General features: G+C 46.9%; 2 protein-coding genes across 7 annotated transcripts in view; one reads left to right on the top strand and one right to left on the bottom strand.

The window, feature by feature from the left end:
• EDC3 (enhancer of mRNA decapping 3) overlaps positions 1-22,489 on the top strand; it is a 56,976-nt gene extending 34,487 nt beyond the window's left edge. For 4 of the 6 annotated variants that reach the window (XM_074232732.1, XM_074232729.1, XM_074232731.1 and 1 more), the window contains 3 exons: positions 6,251-6,404; positions 8,157-8,374; positions 10,333-16,432. In XM_074232732.1, the coding sequence (XP_074088833.1) occupies positions 6,251-6,404; positions 8,157-8,374; positions 10,333-10,667 (707 nt within the window). In that variant the 3' untranslated portion in view covers positions 10,668-16,432. Of the gene's footprint in view, positions 1-6,250; positions 6,405-8,156; positions 8,375-10,332 lie in introns of all 6 variants that reach the window. The other 2 variants (XM_074232733.1, XM_074232734.1) reach the window with 2 other exon arrangements.
• CLK3 (CDC like kinase 3) overlaps positions 14,307-24,073 on the bottom strand; it is a 24,731-nt gene continuing 14,964 nt past the window's right edge. The window contains exons 6-13 of the mRNA XM_074232735.1: positions 21,310-21,426; positions 20,468-20,634; positions 19,248-19,342; positions 19,007-19,136; positions 18,020-18,102; positions 15,803-15,882; positions 14,927-15,017; positions 14,307-14,708 (exon numbers count right to left, since the gene is read on the bottom strand). Coding sequence (XP_074088836.1) covers positions 14,532-14,708; positions 14,927-15,017; positions 15,803-15,882; positions 18,020-18,102; positions 19,007-19,136; positions 19,248-19,342; positions 20,468-20,634; positions 21,310-21,426 — 940 coding nt within the window. The 3' untranslated portion in view covers positions 14,307-14,531. The remainder of the gene's footprint in view (positions 14,709-14,926; positions 15,018-15,802; positions 15,883-18,019; positions 18,103-19,006; positions 19,137-19,247; positions 19,343-20,467; positions 20,635-21,309; positions 21,427-24,073) is intronic.

The following is a 24,073-nucleotide window of genomic DNA, read 5'->3' as shown; positions in this document are numbered from 1 at the left end:
TGGCCCTGTAGTCAGGTGCACCCAAGCCAAAATATGGCCCCAGACACCCAACAATCACCCAGCTATGTGACCCTGGGCAAGCCACCCAACCCCATCCGCCCCCCAACCCCCCCAAAAAAAATAATGATGATGATGATAAATGTGCTTCAGTCTGTGTTCCAGCACCACCACCTCTGTCGTGGGTGGATCACATTCTTTAGGATAAGTCCATCACAAAAGCTACTTCCATAATTTTCCACTGTGCCCATTGTTGATTGCAATTCCCTCCATTCATACTTCCCCACTACTATATACTATATTTTCTCTTTCCTTTCACTCTGTCCCTCTTATAAAATGTGCTGCAGGGTAGCTGTGTGGCACAGCAGACTAATCACTGGCCCTGAAGCCAAGAGACCCCGAGCCCACATAACCTGGCCCTGTGATACCAGACAGGCCATCCAATCCCAGCACCTTGCAAGAAGTAAAAAAGAAAATGTGTTATATCTGACCACTCTTCCCCGCGGTCCACCCTCTCCTCCATCACTCACATCTCCCCCCATCCCCCTGTCCCCCTTCTCTCCTTATTCTAGATGTCTATACCCTCTCCTAGCCACCTCTGGTGAGAGCGAAGGTTCCCTCATTCCCCCTCGCCTTCCCCCCTTCCATATCATTGCAATAGCTCATTGTAATTAAAAAATATATCTTTATTATATGAAATATCTTAGTCTATTCTATCTCTTCCTCTTACTTCCATTACATTTCCCTTTTAGCCATTGACTCCATTTTTCAATATATTATACCTTCAAACTCAGCTCTCTCCTGTGCTTCATCCAGAAAAGCTCCTCTTTCTTCCTGCTCTAGTAAATAGGAAGTTTCCTATGAATATTATCAGTATCATTTTTCTGTGCTGGAATACATGTAGCTCATCATCAATAAGTGCCTCATATTTTACCCTTCTCTTCTGCTCTCTACGCTTCACCTGAGTCCTGTACCTGAAGATGAAACTTTCTTTTCAGCTTTGGCCATTCCATCAGGAACATTTGAAATTCCTCTGGTACATTGAAAGTCCATCTTTTTCCCTGGAAGAGGATGTTCAGTTTTGCTGGGTAGTTGATTCTCAGTTGCATTCCGAGCTCTTCAGTCTTCCAGAATATTATATTTCAAGCCCTACAAGCCTTTAATGTAGTTGCTGCTAAGTCCTGTGTGATCCTGACTTTAGCTGCACGATATTTGAATTGTGTCCTTCTGGCTGCTTGTAATATTTTCTCTTTGACTTGGGAGTTCTGGAACTTGGCTATAATATTCCTGGGTTGTTTTTTTTTTTTTTTAATCTCTTTCCAGGGAAGATCGGTGGATTCTCTCCATTTCTATTTTGCCCTCAGCTTCTAGGATATCTGGGCAATTTTCCTGTAAGAATTCTTTAAAAATGATGTCAAGGCTCTTTTCCTGATCATGACTTTCAGGTATCCCAATAATTTTTAAATTATATTTCCTGAATCTGTTTTCCAGATCAGTTGTTTTTCAATGAGATGTTTCACATTTTCTTCTAATTTTTCATTCTTTTGGTTTTGGAGTATTGTGTTCTGACTTCTCATAAAGTCAGCAGCTTCCTTCATCTCCATTCTAGCTGAAGGATTTGTTTTCCTCAGAGAGCTTTCTTACCTCTTTTTCCATCTGGCCAATTCTGCTTTTTAAAGCATTCTTCTCCTCAATAACTTTTTGAACTGTTTTATCCATTTGGCCTATGCTGGTTTTTAACATGTTATTTTCTTCAGTATTTTTTTTGGATTTCCTTGACTAAACTGCTGACTTCTTTTTCATGTTTTTCCTGCATCTCTCCCATTTCTTTTCCCATTTTTTTTCTATCTCCCTTACTTGATTTTCAAAGTCTTTTTTGCGCTCTGTCATAGCCTGAGCCCAATTTCGATTTTTCTTGGAGTCCAGGAACTTGGACTTCTCATCTTCTGACTATTTTGATCTTTCTTGGGATAATAGGCAAAGTATTTCTCAATGGTCTTCCTCTTTTTTCTTTGTTTACTTTGTTTCTTTGTTTACTTTGTTTACTCCAGTTTTGGGGTACTTCCTGAGCTTTTGAGTATTATTGGGACACACACACACACACACACACACACACACACACACACACACACACACACACACACAAGGATCTCAATGTGTAAAGCTCTGTCTTTCCTCCTGGTCTGTGAATGACCACAAGTGTACCCCTCTGCCATGGGGCTGAGGGGGGTGGGGGTGGGCCCTGGTGTTCTCTGGGGGGCCTAGACTGTGATCAGGATCTGAATGTGGTCAGAGCCCCAGAGTCCTGTTCCAGGGACAGAGGACAGACCTTGGAAGTCTCTGCCTACTCACCTACCTAGGCTGAGCACTCAAGCCTGGGGGCACCTGCTTACTGACTCAGCCTGCTTCCTGTTCCTGGATCTGGGCTGCCATGGCCATGCTGCTTGCTGAATGCCCTGAGGGCTGGCAGAGCACACCCCCGCTGATCTTCCAAGTTGTGCCTGGTGCTCCCCAAGTGTAGGTCAGGGAAACTGCCCCCGCTGCTGTGAGTCATGCCTCCCAGCACCCAGGGGCTGCCTCTGGGAGGCTGAAGTTCCTTCACTCTGGCGGCCACCCCCTCTAAACCTGTGGAGCCGAGCCTTTCTGCTATTTTCCAGTCTGGAGACCTGGTCTGGAGACCTGCCTCACTGGATCCCTCTGTGGGTTCTGTCTCTTGAAAATTTAGTTAAGAGTCCTTATTTTATAAGTTTTGAGAAAGAGTACCTAAGAGAGGATCTTCTCCTGTCGCCATCTTGGCTCTGCCCCTGAATCTGGTTTTCTTTAAGATAGCTTGATAATGGATCTCCAAGTAGTCTTACAATGGTTATCTTATGCTAATATAGTTTTGGTTGGTCCAATTTTCTGAATAACAGTTTGGAAATGTGCAAGAAAAGAAACCATTTGGCCCTTAGACCCAGTTCTTATATCTTCTCTAAGGAGTTCAAAGACAGAAACAAGGTTCTACTAAATGCAAATAGTGGCAATGAATTGGAAACAAATGGAAACAAAAATTGATTGTCTGGAGAATGACTGAACACTGTGGGATAGATATATAATGGAATATTGTTTTTCTATAAGAATCAGAATAGGAGGAATTCAGAGAAGCATGGGAAGATTTCTAGGAACCAATGCTATGAAATAAATAGAATCAGAAGAACCATAGGTACTCATACAAAGCACCTAAGATAATTTAAACAACAAAAAACGTCCCTAACAAGGATGTTGGAATAATTTAACAACCAATAAAGGTCCTAGAGCAGTCCTAGAGCACTTTTAAGTGAAGGAAAGGACTGAAAAGAGAATATTGCATACGTTGTTAGAGACCATTTTCCCTTTGTTATGAAGGAAGGTTCACTTGGGAGGTTGGGGGGTTAAACTATTTCTAAAAATAATGGTTATGTAATAAAAATAAGAATCAGTTTTGTAAATTATGTTGCTTTGAGCTTGAATTTCTCTTGTATCTGTTAATGTCCCACTACTTTTGCCAACCTCCTAGGTGCTAGTGCCACCAATTAATAAGTAGTTTTCAGATAGGGAAGTTCCATTGTCACTGTTGATTAAAATAGATCCCCATAGAAATGCCGGTTGATCTGTTCCATTTAATGCTTGTTTGTTGTATTAATAGTTTAATTTACAAATGAATATCACACTGATGAGATCATACATCCATTAAGTAATAGTGAAGTCTCTATTTGTTTCATTAATCTATATGCTGTAATGGCTTTTTGACTATTGCTCTGCTGACCATCAGCCAGGTCTGATATTTTAAAAAATTGTATTGGTCTCTAGTGGAATATGATCAGGCAATTAAAGTAACTTATGAAACCTGATTTAAGTCTGCTAGTTACTTTCCTTTCTTGGTTGCTCAAAGTCCTGGAATAAAAATTGGATACAGTTGTATGAAATATCTAGAAATTAGACCACATATTTTGTGTTATCACTCTTGACTTTGGTATTTAGGAAAGTCTGGGTCAGGTTTTTTGATGGCTGTTTTCTGATGTTTTAAAATAAAAAGGCGGTGAGGGGATCCTCAATTTCCTGTCATCTCTCTCCCCCCTTCCCCCTCCTCTTATATATTTCAGCCACCTGGAAGGTGATGATTGACTTTCTCTTCAGTGTGCTCCCACACTCTTTAAGCATTATTCAGGCTATTCATAATTTCAGATTTTTTCACCCTCCCAACCCCAGGCTCCCTGTTGATCCTTCCAACTCTGCACCTGAAATCCAATTCTGCCCTAGACTCATCGTATGACTGTGAGCAAGTCCCTTAACTTCTCTAGGCCTTGGTTTCTTCCTCTTTAAAATAGAGGTAGTTAGAGCATCTATCTCCCAGAGTTACGAGGAACAAATGAGAGAATATTTAAATACTTACCTCTGTCAAATTCTGGGAATAAAAAGAAAGGCAAGGACATGGTCCTTACCCTCAAGAAACTTATTCCAGTGAGGAAGACAATATGCAAATATTATATCCACACAAGATAATAGCGTAAATGAAAGGTAATCTGAGATGGAAGGCACTAGCCATGGAGACAGACTGGGAAGACGGTGAGATTTGAGAGATAATTTTTTCAATAATTTTTGTAAATTATATTTTTTCTAATATTACTTTTTTCTTCCTCACTGCATTACCTCACTGAAAGAAAATCTTTGTGACAAATATGCATAATCAAGCAAAACAAATTTTTCTGTTGACCATGCTTAGAAGAACATCTACTACTCCTTTTAAAGACCATTTCAAGTGGCATCTCCTTCATGAAGTCTTTCCTAATTCCCATTCATCCAGTTTCATCATTTTATAATCTTATAGATTTATAATATTCTAACCTATGTATTTGTGTATATGGACTAAACACCACCCTGCCCCCCTTCTCTCCTGAAAAGTGGTTGATTGATTTATAATTTATCTTTTTAGCTTGCCAGAATGTAACAGTACTTCTCACTGTGGGCCCATAAGTTTGTGGAATAAATGGTTGAAATTAATGTTTTGCTGTTAGAGTAACAGGAATACCATCCTGCTGTTCTCTACACATTTATTTCCATTTCTTCTAGAGAAAAGTTATTCGGTATTTCCTTTTGAATAGCTAAGTTAAATTCTGAATCTAATCTGCACTCACCTAAGAAAATCAGGATGAAAAATTGCTTGAAACCCCAGCTCAGTTTCTAATTAGGTAAAGAAAAACTATATGAATCAAGACATGGAAGAGTGAGGGGGGGAAAGGAACAAAAGATCTGGCATTGCCATTAAGTGGCAAAGGGAAAATATTTGAGCATCTACTAATGCTTCTATCCCTAAGGACCTTTTGACAGTTTAAGAAAGTCCCAGAAAAGAATTAGGAGCGACTGTGTTTGTCATTTCTGTCCCACACTGTCAAGCTGGATTTATCTTAATTTCTCATTGGAAAAGTTGGTCTTCACTTTTGATGTCAGACGTGTGTCCTAACAGCTTTGCCATGGAAGTTGTTAGGATAGACATCTCTATGGTGAATTTGAGTATGAAGTGGTGATTCATTGAGATCTTGAATTCCTCATGGCCTTATATTTATTAATCTTTGGTCTGTACTAGAGTTGGAATCAGAAAACTCGAGTCTTATGTCTGCTACTTACTGTATGGCAGGGAACAAAGCTGGTCATCTCCTAGTATCACTACTGGTCCTCTAGAGAAAAAGGAGGATTGTACTTGTATCTCAGGTCACTGGGAGGAAAGGGCCTTGGAAACCTCAAGTCATATTTTAGTCTAACTAGGCTGAACTTCTTTCTAAATCAGACTTGTCTAAGACATTTGTATTCACACTTGTTTTTGAGGTGCTTCAGAAGGGAACAAGTTGAAAATGAAGTCAGTGTCCAGGATGAGTTGGAATAAATGTTAAAAAGAGATCCTTCTAAGTGTATAGATCTATATGGCTGCACTTTGTTATCATTTTTCAGAAGATACCTCCTGTGTATGTGTAAATATAGCTATATCTAAGCCTCAGCTTTTTAAGAGATCTTATTTAGGGACTGGTCTGTATTTGAACCACTAAGTTGTAATTCTCAATTACATTTACTTTAGTAACCAAAGCTGAAAAGTCAATTAATCCTACTTTAGTTTCTCGAGCTTTCAGGCATTATCAAAACATAATTTTTTTCAGGACTCAGAAGATGAGAATGCCCATGTTGGACCCTTTGGCCTTAATTCATTTCTTTCTCCTTTCTCTCTACTTCTCTTCTGATTCAGACTCTGGGCTTGTTGTCCCGAGTGTCTCCTATGAGCTGCACAAGAAGCTGTTATCAGTAGCTGAGAAACATGGTCTGACACTGGAACGGAGGCTGGAGATGACTGGTGTTTGTGCCAGCCAAATGGCCCTGACCCTGCTGGGAGGACCCAACAGGTGAGTCTGTGTTTATTTTGAACCTAGGGGGCTAGGGTAAGAATGGGGCTTGAGGTTTGGAGATCAAGTTTAACCACCATATAGTGCCTTACACAGAAGAGATATTCATACTTAACAGTGTCCTACTGGGTGCTTAAAATAAATAGCTATCCACTTTGCAGCTGGGAGATTAGTTTGGTTCCTCCATATTTCTGGTGATCAGAGTTGCTTTTCCTTTACAGTATTCCCAAGACCCTTCCTCTTGTCTCCTCTCACCTTACCTCTCCATCACCCAGTAAATCTATGGCCCCAAGGCCTTGCTTTGCATAGCTGGAAGTTCTGTTTGTGAACTTGTCCCAAGTTAATCTCCCAGGATTCCCCAACATAATGCCCATTGGGCTTGGGTACATCTATCCTTCCTGTCCTAAGCAGAAGGTCAGTCAGGTGGGTTTAGCTGTAAACTGCTTTTTCTTCCTGTCACAAGCAACAATCCTGTTCCTAAGGATTCATGAATGAAATCACTTACCTTGGGGGAGGATGCCAGCTTTTTCAGAGAAAGCTCCTAAGCTCAGAATCTTAACATAAAAGCAATTCTCTTCCCTTTGGAGAGTCCAAGAGGTATCTGCTGAGCTACTTCAAAAGCCTAAGCCTCACCCAGGCACATTCTCTCACTGCAAAACAGAATCTAAGCTCTATTTAGACCTTGAATCCTTACTTGAGGATCTGTGAGATCTTTACTCTTGTTCCACTGTTATCTGAGGCCTAAAGAAACATAAGCTTCTCAGTGCTCTCTGATGACATGCTCCTTTTAGAAGGTGCTTGACTATCCCCAGTAATTCCTCCCTGAGGTACTGTAGTCACTGCTCTGAACCTCCTGAAAAGGGGAGCAGGACCATCAGATGAGGAGCTGGAAGATCTGGTCTTGGGCAGGCTCTTCTCATTGGCTATCATTTCTCTTCATTGCTTAAATGAAGGGATTGGACTGGGTGGTCTCTTGAGGTTCCTTTCAGCTCTTAGCCTGGGATCCCATGACCAAATGAACATTTTCTGATCTCAAGGCCTAAAAGGGCATTTGTTGAAAATCCCTGACCTATGACCTTTATATAGATGCATCTCGGTTTTTATATAAGTTGTAGAAATAAGTTGGGATAGCTCGGGTTTTCTCCTCCCCATTCCTGTCAAGGTGATGATGATTTTTGTGGAGGTGAGACAATACACATGGGACAAACACTCAATGGAGTGACGTTGACTGCAAATGATAAAGAGTCAGAGCGATCACGCTGGGTATGGAAGACTTCCTGAAGGAGGTAGGAAGGGCAGGTTGAGTTAAGGGCATTCCAAATGTCATGACAAGAAGGTTTTGATTGAATATGGCCTGAGCAAGGACAATGAGATGACCTAGATGGGGCCATCTTGTGTGCTGAGGAGTGGAAAGGCTAGAGAAGTAAGGGGTCACCAGGAAATGAAGAACAAGGCAGAGGCTTTGGACTTGCTACCATAAGCAGTTAGGGAGCCATTGAGGGTTCTTGAGATGGCAAGAATGTTAGAGTTGTTGGTCTGGATGGTGCAACATCTAATCTGGGTAAACGGGAATGCCTGTCTGTTAGTCTAGGTGTGTTTAGCAAGCATAAATGTGGCCAGCTGCAAATATGTGGAGAAGCAGCCTACTAAGGAGATGCAGGTGGAAGACTGTTCCTTCTTCAGGATGCTTGACTGGGTGGCTTGGTCTGTCGAACTGCTAGCTTATATCCTCCCACCATCCTTTCTTTTCAGACTGAATCCCAAGAATGTCCATCAAAGGCCTACAGTAGCCCTCCTTTGTGGTCCCCATGTGAAGGGGGCTCAGGGCATAAGCTGTGGGAGACATCTTGCTAACCATGATGTCCACGTCATCCTCTTCCTGCCCAATTTTGTCAAGATGTTAGAGTCTATCACTAATGAACTGACTCTCTTCTGCAAGACACAGGGCCAGCAGGTGTCCAGTCTCAAAGGTGAGTGAGAACATTGGAGCCCAGGCTGGGCAGCACTGAGGTTGGTAAGCTTCCCATTCTCCTCCCTGCCTTGGGCCCTTGGCCTGGCTCTACCTCTTATTCACCAGGTGATCTCAGAGCCTTTGCTGGAAAGGGAAGCCAGGGCTAATTAGTCGACTTGTACAACTGTCTTTTTCCATCTTGTGCTGCCATCTGGTGGCAGCAAGCAGAGATGCTGGTAATTAGAAAATGAGCCAGTTCTTCTAGTGTGGTGGGGGTGGAAGATGCCTTCATCCCCAGGCCAGCCACTGCTGGCTGGGAAGTTGTGTCTCCAGTGAGAACATAAGGCCTCCTTCCCAGGCCGATGTGAGAGCTTTACAGGAGGTAGCAGTGAACAATGGAGGAGGCAGTGAGTTGGGAGTCACCCTTGGGTTTGAATGACTGCTTTGATGCTTAAAAGCTAATCTGAGTCTCGGTTTCTTTATAAGCTGAAGGATATCCATGAACTTTTAAAAAATATTTTGAGAACTGCTTTTCAGGAGAATTGATTTCTTTTGTAATTTTATATGTCTTGTTTTATGCTTTTAAAAACATTATTTTGGGGGCGGCTAGGTGGCGTAGTGGATAAAGCACTGGCCTTGGAGTCAGGAGTACCTGGGTTCAAATCCAGTCTCAGACACTTAATAATTACCTAGCTGTGTGGCCTTGGGCAAGCCACTTAACCCCATTTGCCTTGCAAAAACCTAAAAAAAAAATTTTTTTTAAGAAAGTGTCCATAGGTTTCACCAGACATTGCCAACTGCACAAAATGATTCAGAAGTTCCAGCTGAGGGGATTTCTTGAGTTTTTTTTTCATTTCTTTGATTTTCCTTCCAGTTCTAGGTCCTAAGACCCAAGTTGAAATTCCAGCCTCAGCATTTATTAAATCTGGTCTTAGAGAAGCTGCTGTTGTCTTATTTTCTTAGTTGCAGAAAGGGAGTAACAACCCTTTTGCTATGAGGAAAAGGTCTCGTAAAGCTCTTAACACTTTATCCATCTAAGTCGGGCTGCTATTAGACAGTGGGAGTTTAATAGGATCCAGTGTCTTGGCAGTCAGTACCAGGAATCCCCTGGGTCACCTCTGGCCTCAGACACAGTCTAGGTGATTGTTGTCTGCCTCAGTTTCTTCATCTGTAAAAAGGGGAGACTAATGGCACTTCCCAAGATTGTTCTGACAAAAGGAGGTGATCTTTCTTAAGGATTTTAGCGATCTTGAAGCACAATAAAAATATTACTGTAACTGCCGGTGGTGGTGGTAGTGGAAACAATATCATCTTTGACCAGCCATCTCTCTTGGTATTGTGTATTCCACTGGTCAGAGCTGGAAGCAAGATTTAGGCTTAACAGCAGAGCTAGGGGGAGACTTTAGCCTCCCTATGTGTTCAGAATGGTGACTTGGAGGCCATTGTCCTCCAGAGAAAAGCCTGGAAGGTCAGCTCACTTTTATGGAGCATCTGAAAGTCAATACTGTAAGCAGAGCTTTTACACCAGAAGAAATTCTAATTCTGCCTCAGTGAGGCAACAGTGTGTTTTGATTATAAGTAAGACTTGAAGTCTAAACCATTTAGTTCCACCTAATACTTCTCCATATCCCATTATATCAATCTTATTTAGATCATCTCTTATGACCTCTTTATTTTATAAATGAGGAAGAGATTAAAGACCTTGCCCAAGGTCCCATAGCTGCTGCATACACGTCCTCTTTCTATCCCACTGCCTTCCCAAGGTCCCTTTGATAGCTGGGTACCCCCAAGTCTAGAAAGTCTGTCTAGAAACAAAGCTCTTGGTGGTTGCTTGTTCTTGGCATAAGGGCCACCATCCACAATAAAAATGTGGGGAAGAAGCCCTAGGATTGTGTGATAGGTGTTAACAGATGCTGCAGGTGCCCCCACAGGCTGGGTTTGATGGCTAGAGCTAGACTCTACTTTTTTCACTTGCAGATCTCCCCAGCAGCCCTGTGGACCTGGTGATCAACTGCCTGGATTGTCACGAGAATGCCTTCCTTCGAGACCAACCCTGGTACAAAGCAGCTGTGGACTGGGCCAATCAGAACCGGGCTCCCGTCCTCAGCATAGACCCCCCAATGTGCGAGGCTGAGCTGGGCATCGATGCCAAGTGGTCCCTGGCCCTGGGCCTGCCCCTACCCCTTGGTGAGCGGGCAGGGCGTGTTTACCTATGTGATATCGGCATCCCTCAGCAGGTATTCCAGGAGGTGGGCATCAACTACCGCTCACCCTTTGGCTGCAAATTCGTCATCCCACTGCACTCAACGTAGAGGCCATGGGCCAGCAGGAGAGTCCCTGGACGGTCCAGAGGCTCTGGAGCCAGATGCTGACAGTTAAGAGAAGGCCTTAAGGATGTGAAGCTCCATGGATAGTATTGTGTTGTTTTGTTTTGTTTTGTTTCCTTTAAAGTTTGTTTCTTCTGCAAGAAACAACATATTTGAAACTGAAGAGTACCTGCCCTTTGAAGGGGAGAGACATCTTTAAATAAGACTGTCCCCTTTGAGCCAAGGGTGGGGCAGGGGCAGCATGGAGTGCCAGACGTGCCGCCCAGGGCCCACCTTTTCTGGCTAGGTGACCTGTTTCTCAGTGGAGGATTTTTGTTTACAGACACAGGCAGCTGTTGGACTGGGTCTGAGGTCTGCAGCCGCCAGACCTGAAACAGGCAGGGCATCCCCAGCAATTTTTTGTTTTCCTTTTTCTCTTCTGGCTTTCCCTCTGCTCCCCCCCCCCCTAAGCAGCCCCTCCCTCTAATCATGTCAGATATACTGGGGTGCTGGGATCATTTTCCTTTGGCTTTACTGGTTATAATGGTAGCCAGAGTTGAGTTTTCTTTCTTGCCAACCCTCCAGCCTGAATCCCATGGCCTGGGCCGAGCTGGTGTCCAGGAGGAGCCTGGCCAGGTCTTTGTCTGCTCTACTGGTGGTTTGGAGTTCATTTTTTCATTTTGCCTTTGATCTGACCCAGGTGCCCAGGAGACATTTTTTTCCCTCAAGGGACTGGTCCCATCTTTTACTTTTTTCTCCCCAAACCACCTCTTGGGGAAGGGGGTGTCATGTGTCCTATCAGGCTGATGTTTCCTGTGTTTGCTTTGACCCCTTTGATTCTCTCCTGTTTTCATCATGGGTAGACCCACCTTGTCTGCAGTACCCCTCCTGCCCCCCCCAGTGCTTATGGGTTCCATAGACTGTGCCATCATTGTTCCCAATGGAACCATTTCCCTGGGGCTCTTTTCCCACCTGCCATGTTGGATGGGTAGTGGATGGGTGAGGCCTAGTCTCATTTCCCCAGCAGGTCTTCATGCATATGTAGAGAAAGGGGCATAGTTCTTATTCAGTATTGGGAGTTCCCCTGTGGGAAACTTGGTGCTGAGCCTCTCCTGAGGTTCCTGTTTTGATTCCACTGCAGGGAGATGTATTCCTAGGGGGCCCAAGGACAGTTTAGGCTGGTGGTGAAAACCACTATTCATTCCTAATCTCAATTCTTGAGCTTTTCTTTCCTAAATTTGCCAGGTTGCCTGCTCTTCAGCCTCTGCCTCCCTGAGGCCTCTCTTGGGGTAAATACAGCAGCTCTTTTATCCAAGAGAAGGGACATAAGCCCTCACAATGAGGGGGAGGATCAGGAGCCACTTAAGCTATTCCAACTTTACCTTTGTCAGGTGGTCTTTCCCCTGGTATCCAGGGCCTGCCTGGTGTGACCTGGCTGTCCAGGCCCAGTCTCTCTGGCCATTTCAGACCAGCCTCTTGTTGAGACCTCAGAGGTGCCAAAATAGAAGTATTGTTTCAGCTTAAGAATTCTGCTGGGGATGATGGCCTCTTGCCTTCTTTGCAGGGTTTACTAAGGATCAGGGAGGCCCCAGGCCCATCTTGACACCAGCCTGTGAGCTCTCCCACCCCCTCCCATCCTGACCCAGAAGCTGGGGGAAAAGTCCCAAAGAGCTTGATATTTGGTGCCTTTGGAGGGGAAGGAGATTTCACAGAGCCAGACAGACGCAGTTGTCATTTTGGCCCAAGCTCCACTTTTCGGTATTCAGGGTAGGCAGTTCCCCTCTGGTCTTTTTAAGTCCCTAGGCTATACTATGGGCAGAGTAGGGGCCTTAGTATAGATTGTGAAAAGTTTTTATCTCTTTCCTGTAAGACCCAAGGGGTAATGATACTCTGACAGGGAGAGGCCCTCTCCCTGCAAATGGCACTAATGGAGACAGGACTGTGAGCCTGGTCTCTTCCTTCCCTTCCTGGTAAGGGTATCCTGCTCAGGGTTCCAGAGTTCCTCCCCCTGCCCTAACTCCTAATTGTGGAACGGCAAACCCAGTTTCCACATGGCCTATCCCCGTCTGAGGTGGAAGAAGGGTGCCTGCTCAGAAGCTTCAAGGCTGGTACAGCCCCCTCCCAGGAGATGCTTCAGCTGTTGAATTCATGAGAATTGAAAGTCTGGGTTTCTGTTACAAACGTGGAACGTTTTTCTAGGATCATGTTGAAATTTGCAGATGGGTAGCCCTTGCAAGGGCCTAGATAGACAATTAGATGAGCTACCCTGGGAAGGAAGAGGTTTGGTTTGAGGAGGAAGGAGGAACAACTCCTGACTGCTTACTCTTCCTACTAAGGAAAAGTGGGGAGTCTGACCCCCATTGGTGCTCAGTCAGAAAGCTGAGGTGGAGATTCCCAGGACCAAGGTGGCTTCCTGGGATGGGGAGAGGGAGTGGGGGACAACCTTGTTTTCTTAAAGGCAGGTTGAGGAATATATTCGTTTCCTTATTCCTCCTCTGTCCTGCTTAGGTTGTCACCTGCCATCATTTGTGTTAAAAGGAGAGTAGCCCTTTTCTCTCCTTTTGCCCCGAGAGAATCTGCCTGTTAGAAACAAAAGCTGGTCCCTCAGAGGCCTTTCTTCCTCTCCCTCGGGCAGTTGAAGGAAGGCTGTTGGATTCTGCCACCTGGCCTCGGGCCCTTACCACGAGCTTTTGGGGGGTGGAGAGCGAGGAGATCTTGCAAAACTGTTGAGACTATCACTAGTGCAGCTGTTGAGATGGGGGTAGGGGATGACAAAAAAAAAACCAGCACTAAAATAAAGCTGAATTGACTGAGCCTGGGAGCTGGTTGTATGTGTGGTGTTCTCTGCTGGGGTCCCACCCCCCCACCCTCTCTGGTGAAGCAAAGAGCCCCACCTGACCATGACCAGGAACTAACTGGTCTGTGGGACCCAGCAAGTCCTGCTGCCCATTTCAATGGGGCTTGAGAAAAGTGGGTAGGGAAACTTTGAGGATATCTAGTATATTTCTTTCAAGACCTGATCCATTCTCAGGAGCTCCCAGGCAGTCAACCACATAACATGAGGATTCTTTGCCACAAAAGACCATGCAGAGCTCCTGGGCCCTCTGCTCCAGTCCTCCAGGAGAAGAGTTTCCTCTTTTGATATTCCACTGCTTCCCAAGCCGGCCCCTTCCTGGCTGGGCAGCTCTCTGCTATGGGGAGTTTTCCCTTATCTCAAGCTGAAGCATGCACCCCATATTCTCAGTTCTGCCCCTGGGGCCAAAGCAAGTCCACAAGGCACAGCTGGGACACCCCAGAGGAGTGATACAGGACTGGGCCCCTTTGAGCCAGAAGGGATCTTAGGAGGAGAGACTCCAGTTCTCTTTCCATTAGGCGCTTTGCTAAGAAGCTATTATGATCTATAAATTGTCCCAAGTTTTGGATTAGAAAGAGAACTGCAGCGAGCAACCACATTGATTCCAAGGGCCGCTCTGGAAGAATTTCATCTTCTGTAGACATGGAAGAAAAGATAGGAGGCAGAGAGACCTCAGGGTGCCAGTGTAACCCTGGCCTCTGGGAAATGGGAGGGGCGGGGGGGGGGAGTCAAGCCTCAAAAGTCCTAGATAGAACATTGAGCCCCCCAAAACAGACACATGTACAAGGAAGTTATCAAACAGTAAGAAACACTTTATTTAACTTTACAACATATAAATATCTTGGGTCAAATCTGTGCTTTCTGGTAAGCTTTGCTCTTCCTCCCCTCTGGGGCTCGGCAAGCATGAGGAAGCCCTGATGACAAAGGATGGAGGGGAGGTACAGACATCCCCATGGGCCCCAGGCCCCCTCCCTTAGTTGCCCCCCCCATCCCTAGGCCGAGTGGCCGGACACCTGTCATCTGCTCAGGTTTCGGCTACATCGGAAGGTCCTCTCCTCAGGTGTCAGGCCAGCAAAGAATGGATGGAGCAGGGCTTCAGCCAGTGTGATCCTCTGGGCAGGATCAAACTCTAACATCCTCCTCATCAGGTCAAATAGCTGGACGTGCTCTAGGGAGTCGTGGAGCATGTAACTCTGAGGGTAGGGCAGAGAAGGATCGACCTAGCATCAGCACCTTGTTCCTCCAGAGCAGCAAGCCGACCTCCCCTGCCGACCCTTGGAAGTCCCACCCATTCATTCTAATGTGAGGGAGGTGTGGGGATGTGTCCCCAGTCGCCCGGTAAGGGAACTGGAAAACCAGGCTGGCAACCAGAGCTTCCTGGGCGGGCCTGCCCCACAGCCACACCACTCACCCTCAGAGGTTTGCAGTTCTCTTTCACGTATCTGCCGTCAGAGGTGTTCTCATCCCAAACCAGGCCTCCCTTATAGAAGTATTTCTGTTTCCTGCAATGTAACAAATGACAAGGTTTAAGGATGGTGCAGAGCTTGTCACTTGTGAGGGGCCATGGACATCATCTCAGTGACATGCCCATAGGCTTGGAGGTGGGGCCCCACTTGACCAAACTCTCAGCAGGGCTTCCCACTAGCTCAGGTGACCTGGAAAAAGGAAGAGGGGTGGGATCACAAGGCTCCCCAGAGGAGCCAAGGCCAGAGTGGCTCCCTTTGCTGCCTGGAGCCAGAAGGTATTAAAGAGGAAATGGGGGTCGGCAGAAGGGCCCTTCCTTAGTGACATGAAGAAGAATGTTTGTTCTGACACCTTACAAAACAGATATAATTCAAGAGAGCTGGGGCAGGAGAAGACTGATTGAGAGGCTCAGTGGCAACATTTTCACTCAAAGCCCTAGTCTGGAAGGTCCAGGGGATCAGGATGCCCACATCCAACCCTTCAGGAAAGGCCACTGCTCGGTAGAGAGGGGAGTACAGGAAGACTGCAAAATGGCACGGTTTAGCCTGAAAGGATCCAAACATGATCACCCTTGTTCCCTAGGGATCCCATGGCCTTCACACAACCTGGTTTTACTAAGAAGATGAAAACCAGTAGGGATAACAAGTGATGTGGATACAACAAAACCAACTCTACAATACAAGATGGAAAGTGTGATGACTGTTCTGAGTGTCAGAGAGGGAGCCCTGGTCATACAGCCTGGGCCAGGGCTGGGACTCAAACCCCAGTCTCTTGGCTCATTAAAACATCTACTTGTCATTCCTGAGACCTGGCAAATTCTTACCTGGTTCGATGGATCATGTGAGAGGGGATGGGCCCCAGAATCTTCTCCATCATTACCAGGTGTTCCCGGTTTTCATGGGTCTGGGGGGAGGGGATATCAGAGCAGAAAAGTGTGAGGTTAGTTCCAGGTCTTACTCCCTCCTTCCCTCTTCCTTCCCCAAAGGCAGTGAAAGAAATGAACTTATTGCCAGCCCCTCTCCCTTTTAGAAAGGGCATCTGCCAGAGTGATGGAGTGAAAACGCTTCTTGTACTACTGTGCTACAGAACCCCCAATCCCTCTGACCCCCAAACCTAGTCTGACATTCAAAGACTCCTGACAATCCATGAATGACCCAGGAGAGCAGGAAGGCCTTTTGATGAAGACCACCAACAAACAACATTGCTAGGACCAATGAGATGGAATCAGATCCAAGTCGAATCTTTCCTCCAGACTTCCCTGTTTCTGTCCCAGACATCATCTTTCCCAGTTCGCCAAACTCTGACACCCTTCAAGATGTTCCACTAACCTCTAGTGCCTTCTCCATTTCCTTTTTTCAATAGGGTTACTGTCCTGGAAGATCATGGACGTGCCAGAGACCTTACAACCTAGATCTCAGTCAAACATCTACATTCTCCTGCCAGACTCAACACTTGGACCCAAGGAGTAGTGGTGGACCATTAGTCAATCGGGAAAGCATTTTAAGAGCATATTCAAAGCCCTGTCCTAGGCAACATTTTGATCAGCAACCTGGATGAAGCAGGTCATGGAAGGACCTTTCAAGATCATTGAGTCCAAGCCCCTTGCTTTATGTTTAAGGATAATGAGGCCTAGAGTTAGGTGACTTATCCAAGATCACACAACTGGCAGAACTAGGATCTAAAACTAGATCCCAAGTCTCCAAACCCAGCTCTCTTCCCGCCTGCATGTTCAAACTTCAGGAAAGCCTAGATAATGTCCCAAATAGCAGAATTGGAATTCAGAAATTCAAAAAGGGGGCCAAAAACCAACCAGAGAAAATTCAAAAAAGATTAAATTTAAAAATCCTGCACTTATTAAAAATAAATTAGTTATATAAGTATAGGCAGTCATATTAAAAACAATTTTTGAAACAAGCCAACAATGAGAACTCCTCGAAAAACAAATGGCAGTTCAAGCTGGCCCCAGTAGAGGGCCAGAACAGAGGGACTATTATATCATCCTTGGGCTACATCTAGAGGACCACATTTATAGAAGAGACCTCAGGAGGATGAACAAAAGCTCAAGGGCTCAAATTATGTTCAAGGAAAAATGGGCAGAGGAACTGAGGATACCAAACATGGAGGGGACAGATAGGTGTAGGGCTGTCCATTAGGGAAATCCATTTATTCTGTGTGAACTAGGTGCTCTGTTCTGGAAGTCAACCAAGGACAGACTTTGGGTCAGCATCAGGAAAAGTTTCCTAATCTGTTGTCCCAGTGGAACAAGTGGCAAAGGGGAAGTGGGGCATTTAACCTGACCCATTTGGAACCCTGCTGAGGAGACCCTGGCACCCAGTGCTCAACAGTCCAAGAGAGTCTTGTTTTACCAACTCTAGGCTCTCCTTACACACAGACTAATCTTCCATAAGGACCCCCTCCATCAGACCACCCCTACTGATGTCAGCCACCACAGTAGCTCAGGCCTGCCCAGTCTGAACCCAATAGGTGTTCTGGCCTGGTCAGGACTGCCTCTCTCTTCAGCAGGTCCTGCTGGTCATCTACCCTGGCCAGTTGCCATCTTACTTCTCTATTCCAGAAAGCAATAATGAATTATCCACTCTGCCCCGAGTGGTTTCCAATACTCTGCTGTCTCCACTGATGCTTGTGCCCTTGGGTGGGAGGACACACCAGGAGGCCCCAGGGGGGTGACCTGGGTCACTCAGGTTTTTCTCTACTAGGAATCCCTTGCCTATCAGAACCCTCCCCTCCTCCAAGCCTACTTCCTGGGGTGGGGGTGGGCATGTATTGATCCCCTGCTATGTACCAGGCCCTGTGCCCAGTGTCCCCCAGGAAGCCTTCCCAGGGTCCCTCTGTTAATCTTCCTGTTCTGTGAAAATCTCTTCTGATTCCCTGTAGCCCCTGACCATCTGAATGACATGGTATCTTTAAGAGGGACATAGGTCTGGACACACCAGATGCCAATAGATGTCTGATGGTTGACAGACTGTGACCAGCAGTGAGTGGGCAGGGGAAAGTCACAGGCAGAGGTCCTAGAGGATACCTGGAAGAGCGTGAAGCCCCGATAGTACTCAAAGAGAATGCAGCCGATGCTCCAGACGTCACATGGCTGTGCCCAGCCCAGCTCTGAAATGACAGGAAGAGACACCATGAGACGCAGGCCCTCCAGCCCCTGGAGCTTCCTGGGGGGGTGTGGGTGTACCCCCAGAGTCACTGACACCCTCCTGTATGACGGGTGAATAGAGCAAGGCCCGGACGGCCCTGGCCTCATGGTGGAGCCCCAGTTTCAGGCTCATCCCACCACATCTGGTGCTTGTACGTTTGTCTGGTCTTCTACAAGACCCTGAGCCCCAGGAGCAGACCTAGTCCAGATCAGGCTTCTCCCTGTGTCAGCACCACCCCTGGTGATGCTCCTGTCCCATGCTCCCCCCACTTCCTTCCCGGCCCCTCCAGGAAGCCCACAGTTTTTTCATCTCCTAGAACCGAACAGGAAATTCACAAAAGAAACATTCCCCCATCACGACTGTCAGCAGAGCCAGGCAGACTCCAAAGCCCCCCGAGGGCCCTGCCTGGTCCAGGTGGCCCCTTTGCGGCGGGGCCTCAGACCTAACTCCCATTTCAGGTTGTTCTCAGAGTTGAGGGCCTGTCCTCTGCTTCCCTTCTGTCCGGCTTTTGCTTGGAGGTGGGCAGAGACAAGTCCATGCCACTGTTCTGCGCATCTTCACAAAAAGCGCATCCAAAGAGATTCTGACTTTTCTGAAATGGCCTTGGCTCATGGGCAGCAGGGTGACCACACGGAGCCTGATCGGGTTCTTTGTTTGGGGTTTTGCCCAATAGTCCACAAAACTGCTGCCACTGGAACGACGTAAATGGATGGGTGGGTGTCTCCCACTATTACTGGGACATCCACCCTGATGCTGGGCAGCCCGTCCGAACCAATGCACGCACGCTCGCCTCCTGCCATCTCCACCCACCCCATCTCCCACAACGCCAGGGTGGCCAGGGAAGCGGGAGTCCTAGGGCCACTCACCCAGGATCACCTCAGGCGGGCGATAGTGGCGGGTGGCCACGATGGTGGTGTGGTGTTCATGGTCAAAGGTGGCGCTGCCAAAGTCAGCGACGCGGATGCTGGTATTCTTCACGGACTTCTCCTCACAGCTCTGGGAGGCACAGACCCCACCGTCAGGGGCCTCCTTCAGCCCCTGGAGCACATCGCCCGTCCTCTGCCACCCTTCCCTGCTCCCTGAGGCTGTCTTGTTCCCCTACTGTACCTTGTTCTCATTGTACAGGGTATCAAAGTCAGAATTCACAAACAAGATGTTCTCAGGCTTGAGGTCAGTGTGGGTCAGCTGGTTTTCATGCAGAACTGAGGAGGGGTCACAGAAGAGGGGAAGAAGAAATGGAGACAGCATGAGAAAAGGGAAGGCATGGGTGAGCGGGCAAAGGAGCCCACACCCTTCCCTTCCTTTGGGGCTGCTCCCCCTCCCTTGCCATCTTGGCACGCGTGTCCCGTGTTTCTAGGATGTCAAAGAAATTTGAGTCCACAGGAGTTAAAAAGATGGCAGTTGGTCCCTCCCGATTCCTTCCTAAGGCTTTGAAGTCAGCCTTAGGCAGGGGATCCCAACAATCACCCTCACCACCAGGCCCTCCCCACTTCAGACTGGGCTACCATTCACAATGCACTTCACTGCAGCCTGGACCACTCTCATTTTCCTTGGCCAGCTTTCACTTGCCACACCAGATAGAAGCCTTCAAAGTCCCTCTGTAAGCAGGCCTCACCTGACCTCTGTCCAGCCTAAGGGTCATCTGTGCTCAGACCCATCTCTCTCCCTTGGCTTGGGCTGTTCCCTTCATCTGAAAAGCCCTTCTGACTTTCTTCTCGGTCCTACTCCTCTGAGATCCCATTCAAGCTATAGTTCTTCCAGGAAGTTTCCCTGACTCCTCCAACCTCTTCACCACAAAAGCAATGTTTGATCACCCACTTGCTAGTATGTTAGGGGTTGTCTCTCAAGTTCCCTAGTGACCAAGAGCTACCTCCCCGGGGCTCTCTGCCCCTCTTGTACCTAACAACCATAAAGCCCAGAGATGCTCACAGTCGGACTGATGCCAGGTGGGGGCACAGACAAGAAATGGTGGCAACCTCCTGGGCAACGCTTCTGTCTTCAAGACTTCCCAGGCTAATAAGGCCAGGTTATCCCAAGTCTAGCTTGGTTCTGTTCCCTGAAGGTTCTGACCCTCAGATATCAGTGATGTTTAAATTGTGGCCAGGAGCAATGATAGCAAGAAGAGCTTTTGATAACCATCTAATTCTGTTTTCTGGGTTGCTGTAAGGTTACCAATGCTCAGTAAATATGGGATTTTTCTCACTATTCTTTGTAGGGTGTGCTACAACAGCTTAAAAAGTCCCTTTTGACCCAACAGGTCTATATTCTGAGGCTGGGTCATTCACTGGGATCCCAAAGGCTGGACCCAGGGGCAGGAACCCACTTACATCGTAAGGCATGGCAGAGCTGGTACGCCATGTGCCGGACATGAGGCAGAGGGTAGGGCTGGAAGTTGTTCTCCTTAAGGAACTCAAAAGTGTTCTTGCCCAGGAGCTCAAAGGCAATGCACATGTGGCCATGGAAGTTGAACCAGTCAGACATGAGAACACAAAGGCTGGGGAGAGAGGGGAGAGCACATTCATCAGGGACACTCCTGCCCAGCCCGCCTTCCCTTGGGGGTCTAAGTCCCCTCCAAGCCAGGAGAGCAGACCAGAAAGCTAGGACCCCCAATGTGAGCCAAAAGCATCCATATTCACTGACCAAAGTTTATGCTCTAACCACATGGGGTTTCCCTAAAATCCAAAGTTTCGAATTAGTTGCCACTTTGGTATGTTTTCCCATCCTCACTATAATTCAATGAAAAGAGGGATGATGAGTAGTCTCTCCTCCAGTCCACAAAATTCAGTGCCTTGGCCAAGAATACAGAATGGCAATGAAGTTGGGATTAGAATCCAAGTGCTCTGACCAAGACAGAACTCATTCTAAGCAGCCTCCTACCCAATGCTTATGGTACATCCCTTGGGCCAGTATGTGCCTTTATTTCTACAAAAGTTTCTCTCTTTCACCACCCCCAGCCCCATCTCACATAAGCCCAAGAAGAGAATTTGCTGGCAACACTCAGAACCAAGGAAGACTCTGGAGGCCCCTGTCTGGGTCAAGGATTCCTGGTGCAGGTCTATGAGGACTTTTGGCAAAGGGACAGGATTCATGGTTAGTGCCCGATAAATTAGATTAAAGGAGCTGCCTGTCCCTGGCCCTCCCTCCTTCCCAGTCTTTAAGAGACACTCACAATTTGTTCTCTTTATCCTTCTCCTTGATTTTCTTCAGCACGTTGATTTCCAGCCGGGCCGCCTCCCGGTACTTTCCCACATTTCGGATGATCTTCAGGGCGACCTGTGACTTGCCTCTGTGGACACAGTGAGGGGTCAGGGTCTAGGCCTCATCCTCCCCCTCCCTTCCCCCACCCCACTCCCAGCTCCAGGATGATCTCTTGGCTCCATGTGCTCCACTGCCTGGATGAGGTATCAGAGGTCTGGCTCTTCTCTGAACCCAACAAACTCTTCCAAACTGATGTCCTCAGTCTTCCCCAGCCCTGCCCCGCTATCACGTGACCCTCCCATGGAATCCCAATTCGACAGCAAGGAGTTGCCACAGTAGCTCACTCCAGCCTCAGTCTTGTCTCCCTCGCACCAAACCTTTAGATCTTTCTTCACCTGCCCAGCCTAAAGTTAAATTATTAAGAAATTACAATCAGAAGAAGCAGCTGAGCCAGCTTCTTCAGAAGTCTCGCCCATAGCTCTCAGGCACTGGCTAATCCTGCCTTGCAAACAATTATCCCAAGAGTCTGCTCCTCCCCCTACAGGCCCAAGTCAAAGGGGCCTTACAGTTCTCTAGTCTTTGCTAGGGAGTTCTGGTTCTGGCTAAGGCACTAGGGTCAGCAGTCATCACTGGGCAGGTTCTTTTCTCTCTGTCCCAAATCAGAGAGAACCTAGTCTAGGTGAGGGTATGCAAACTGGATTCAGCTGGAAGATATAAAACCGAGTACTGGTCTCATCATTTAGGAGCTGGAGACCCCTGGGCCTCAAGCTCCTCTCTCTGAGCCTCAGTTTTCTTAGCATTAATTGCTCTGTGACTTCCCCCATGCAACTAAGCTCCTGGAATTCTTGCTCCTCACCTGCCCACTCAGCTCAGACAAGATCCTGCTAAGAGCAGGTCTAAGTTTTCTTCCAGCTTTGGGTTTGGACCAGAAAGGGCCAACTAATTCAACTTTGCAAATGAAGGAAATATAGTTAAATAGATTCAGATTGTTCCTGGACTCTCCTCTGCAAGCAGGACATTCAAGATACACTTGACTAGAGAGATGAGGACTAAGCTGAAGTGCATAGGCACATGTGCACACGTAAGTGTGTGAGTGAGTGTGTCTATGTGAGTGTGAGAGAAACAGGGAGAGAGGACTTGAATTTTGTCATCTTTTCATTACTAGATCATCTGTCAAAAACAGAAAAATATGGTAGAAAAAGCCATGGATTTGGAGTCAGAGAACCTGAGTTCCAATACTGACTGGCTCACTCAACATCAAATGATATTGTTAAGTTACTTAACATTTCTTATTAAACAGGACATTTAATGTCTAATTCCTTGCTTGTCAAATGAGTAGACTTGGAAGAAAGGTACCTTCTTGTTAGGTCCCTACAATCAGGTGACTACATTAAGACCACCCAAAGTCTCTGCCGCTTATTAAATGGGAGACTTTGGCCAAGTCATTTCACTCCTGTGAAATTATAGGATAAAAAGAGGACATTTGGCACTGTGTGATTTAAGACTCCTTATGGCCAGCCATGGGGACTGAGAAAGCGAACATCAAACTTCTCCTTTAGCCCCTACTGGGGCATAGCATCAAAGGGGCGGGGGGGAAGATAAGCCAGGCTTTGGACTGGGATGACTTTCCTCCTTGAGACCTTCCTCTGTCCATGTGCTGAGCAGAGGCACAAGGGTGGCTGGGTCTGCGAACTAGGCCCCTGGACGGGACTGACAGGAGGGCCTGGCCTTGAATAACCACTTAGCAGATCATTCTCAGGCCCAGGCTATGATATCTCACACTAGGGTGCCCAAGGGCACACCACTGAAATAACCAAGTGGATGGGTTGGAGAAGGTCTCCAAGGTCACTTTAGATCAATGATTCTAAGAGGTCCTTGAGATGATACCTTCCTCCCAATGCAGAAATAGCTTCTATAGGATTTCTTACCTTTGGTGTGAGTTGCTCAAACATGGTCTAATGTATAGTGGTATAAGGTTCTAAAGTCAAGGGCTGGGATTGAATCCCCCTCTGTCATTTACTAGGTCTGTGTCCTGGGCCTCATCGTGATGCCCTAACAGAGCCTACTTCAGAGGGCTAGTGTGAAAATCAGGCATGATTTCAAGGAGAGGCATTATCACGAGAACTCAACCTCAGGGAGGTAGTTGGAGCCGGCTGCCGGGATCCAAGGACCCCACCCCGGTTCTCTCCCTCTGGGGCCTTAATTGGGCTCATTTCCACTAAGACTGAAGGGTGGCAGGGACTTCGGCCTCATGGTTACTACTGGCTTGTTTGCATTAAGGCCTTGGCTCCAATAGTGGAACTAGTCCTCTGTACTCTCCCTTCTATGTGAGCCTGCACTTCAGTTCCCCAAAGGGAAGCTTCCCCTGAAGCTCAACTGTTAAAGGAAAAGAACAGGAGGAAGGAGGAAGCATCACCAAGGGTCAAAGGACTGATAAAGGAGCAAGGGAGGTAAAGAGGAACTCCGGGGCCTGCAGCAGAATGCCCATCTGACCTTTACTATCCATGACCAGAGGGTTCACTAGCAGCATGTAGAGTGGGAGCCTCCATCATCAGTGAGGCCATCACTAGTTAACAAGACCACAGAGATAACTCTATTGTGGCCCAATTCAAAGAGCCATTTCTGAACTCTTAAATTTCTCGGGATTTGCTCCCAGCTGTGCCAAACTGGCACTTTCTTATACCAGGGCTGAATGAGAAGTTTGCTTCTTGTGGCCCTGATTCCAAGTACAGTCT

Source organism: Macrotis lagotis, chromosome 4, assembly GCF_037893015.1.
Source record: "Macrotis lagotis isolate mMagLag1 chromosome 4, bilby.v1.9.chrom.fasta, whole genome shotgun sequence".
NCBI classification, from domain to species: Eukaryota; Metazoa; Chordata; class Mammalia; order Peramelemorphia; family Peramelidae; genus Macrotis; species Macrotis lagotis.
This window is presented reverse-complemented; position numbering and strand designations above follow the sequence as displayed.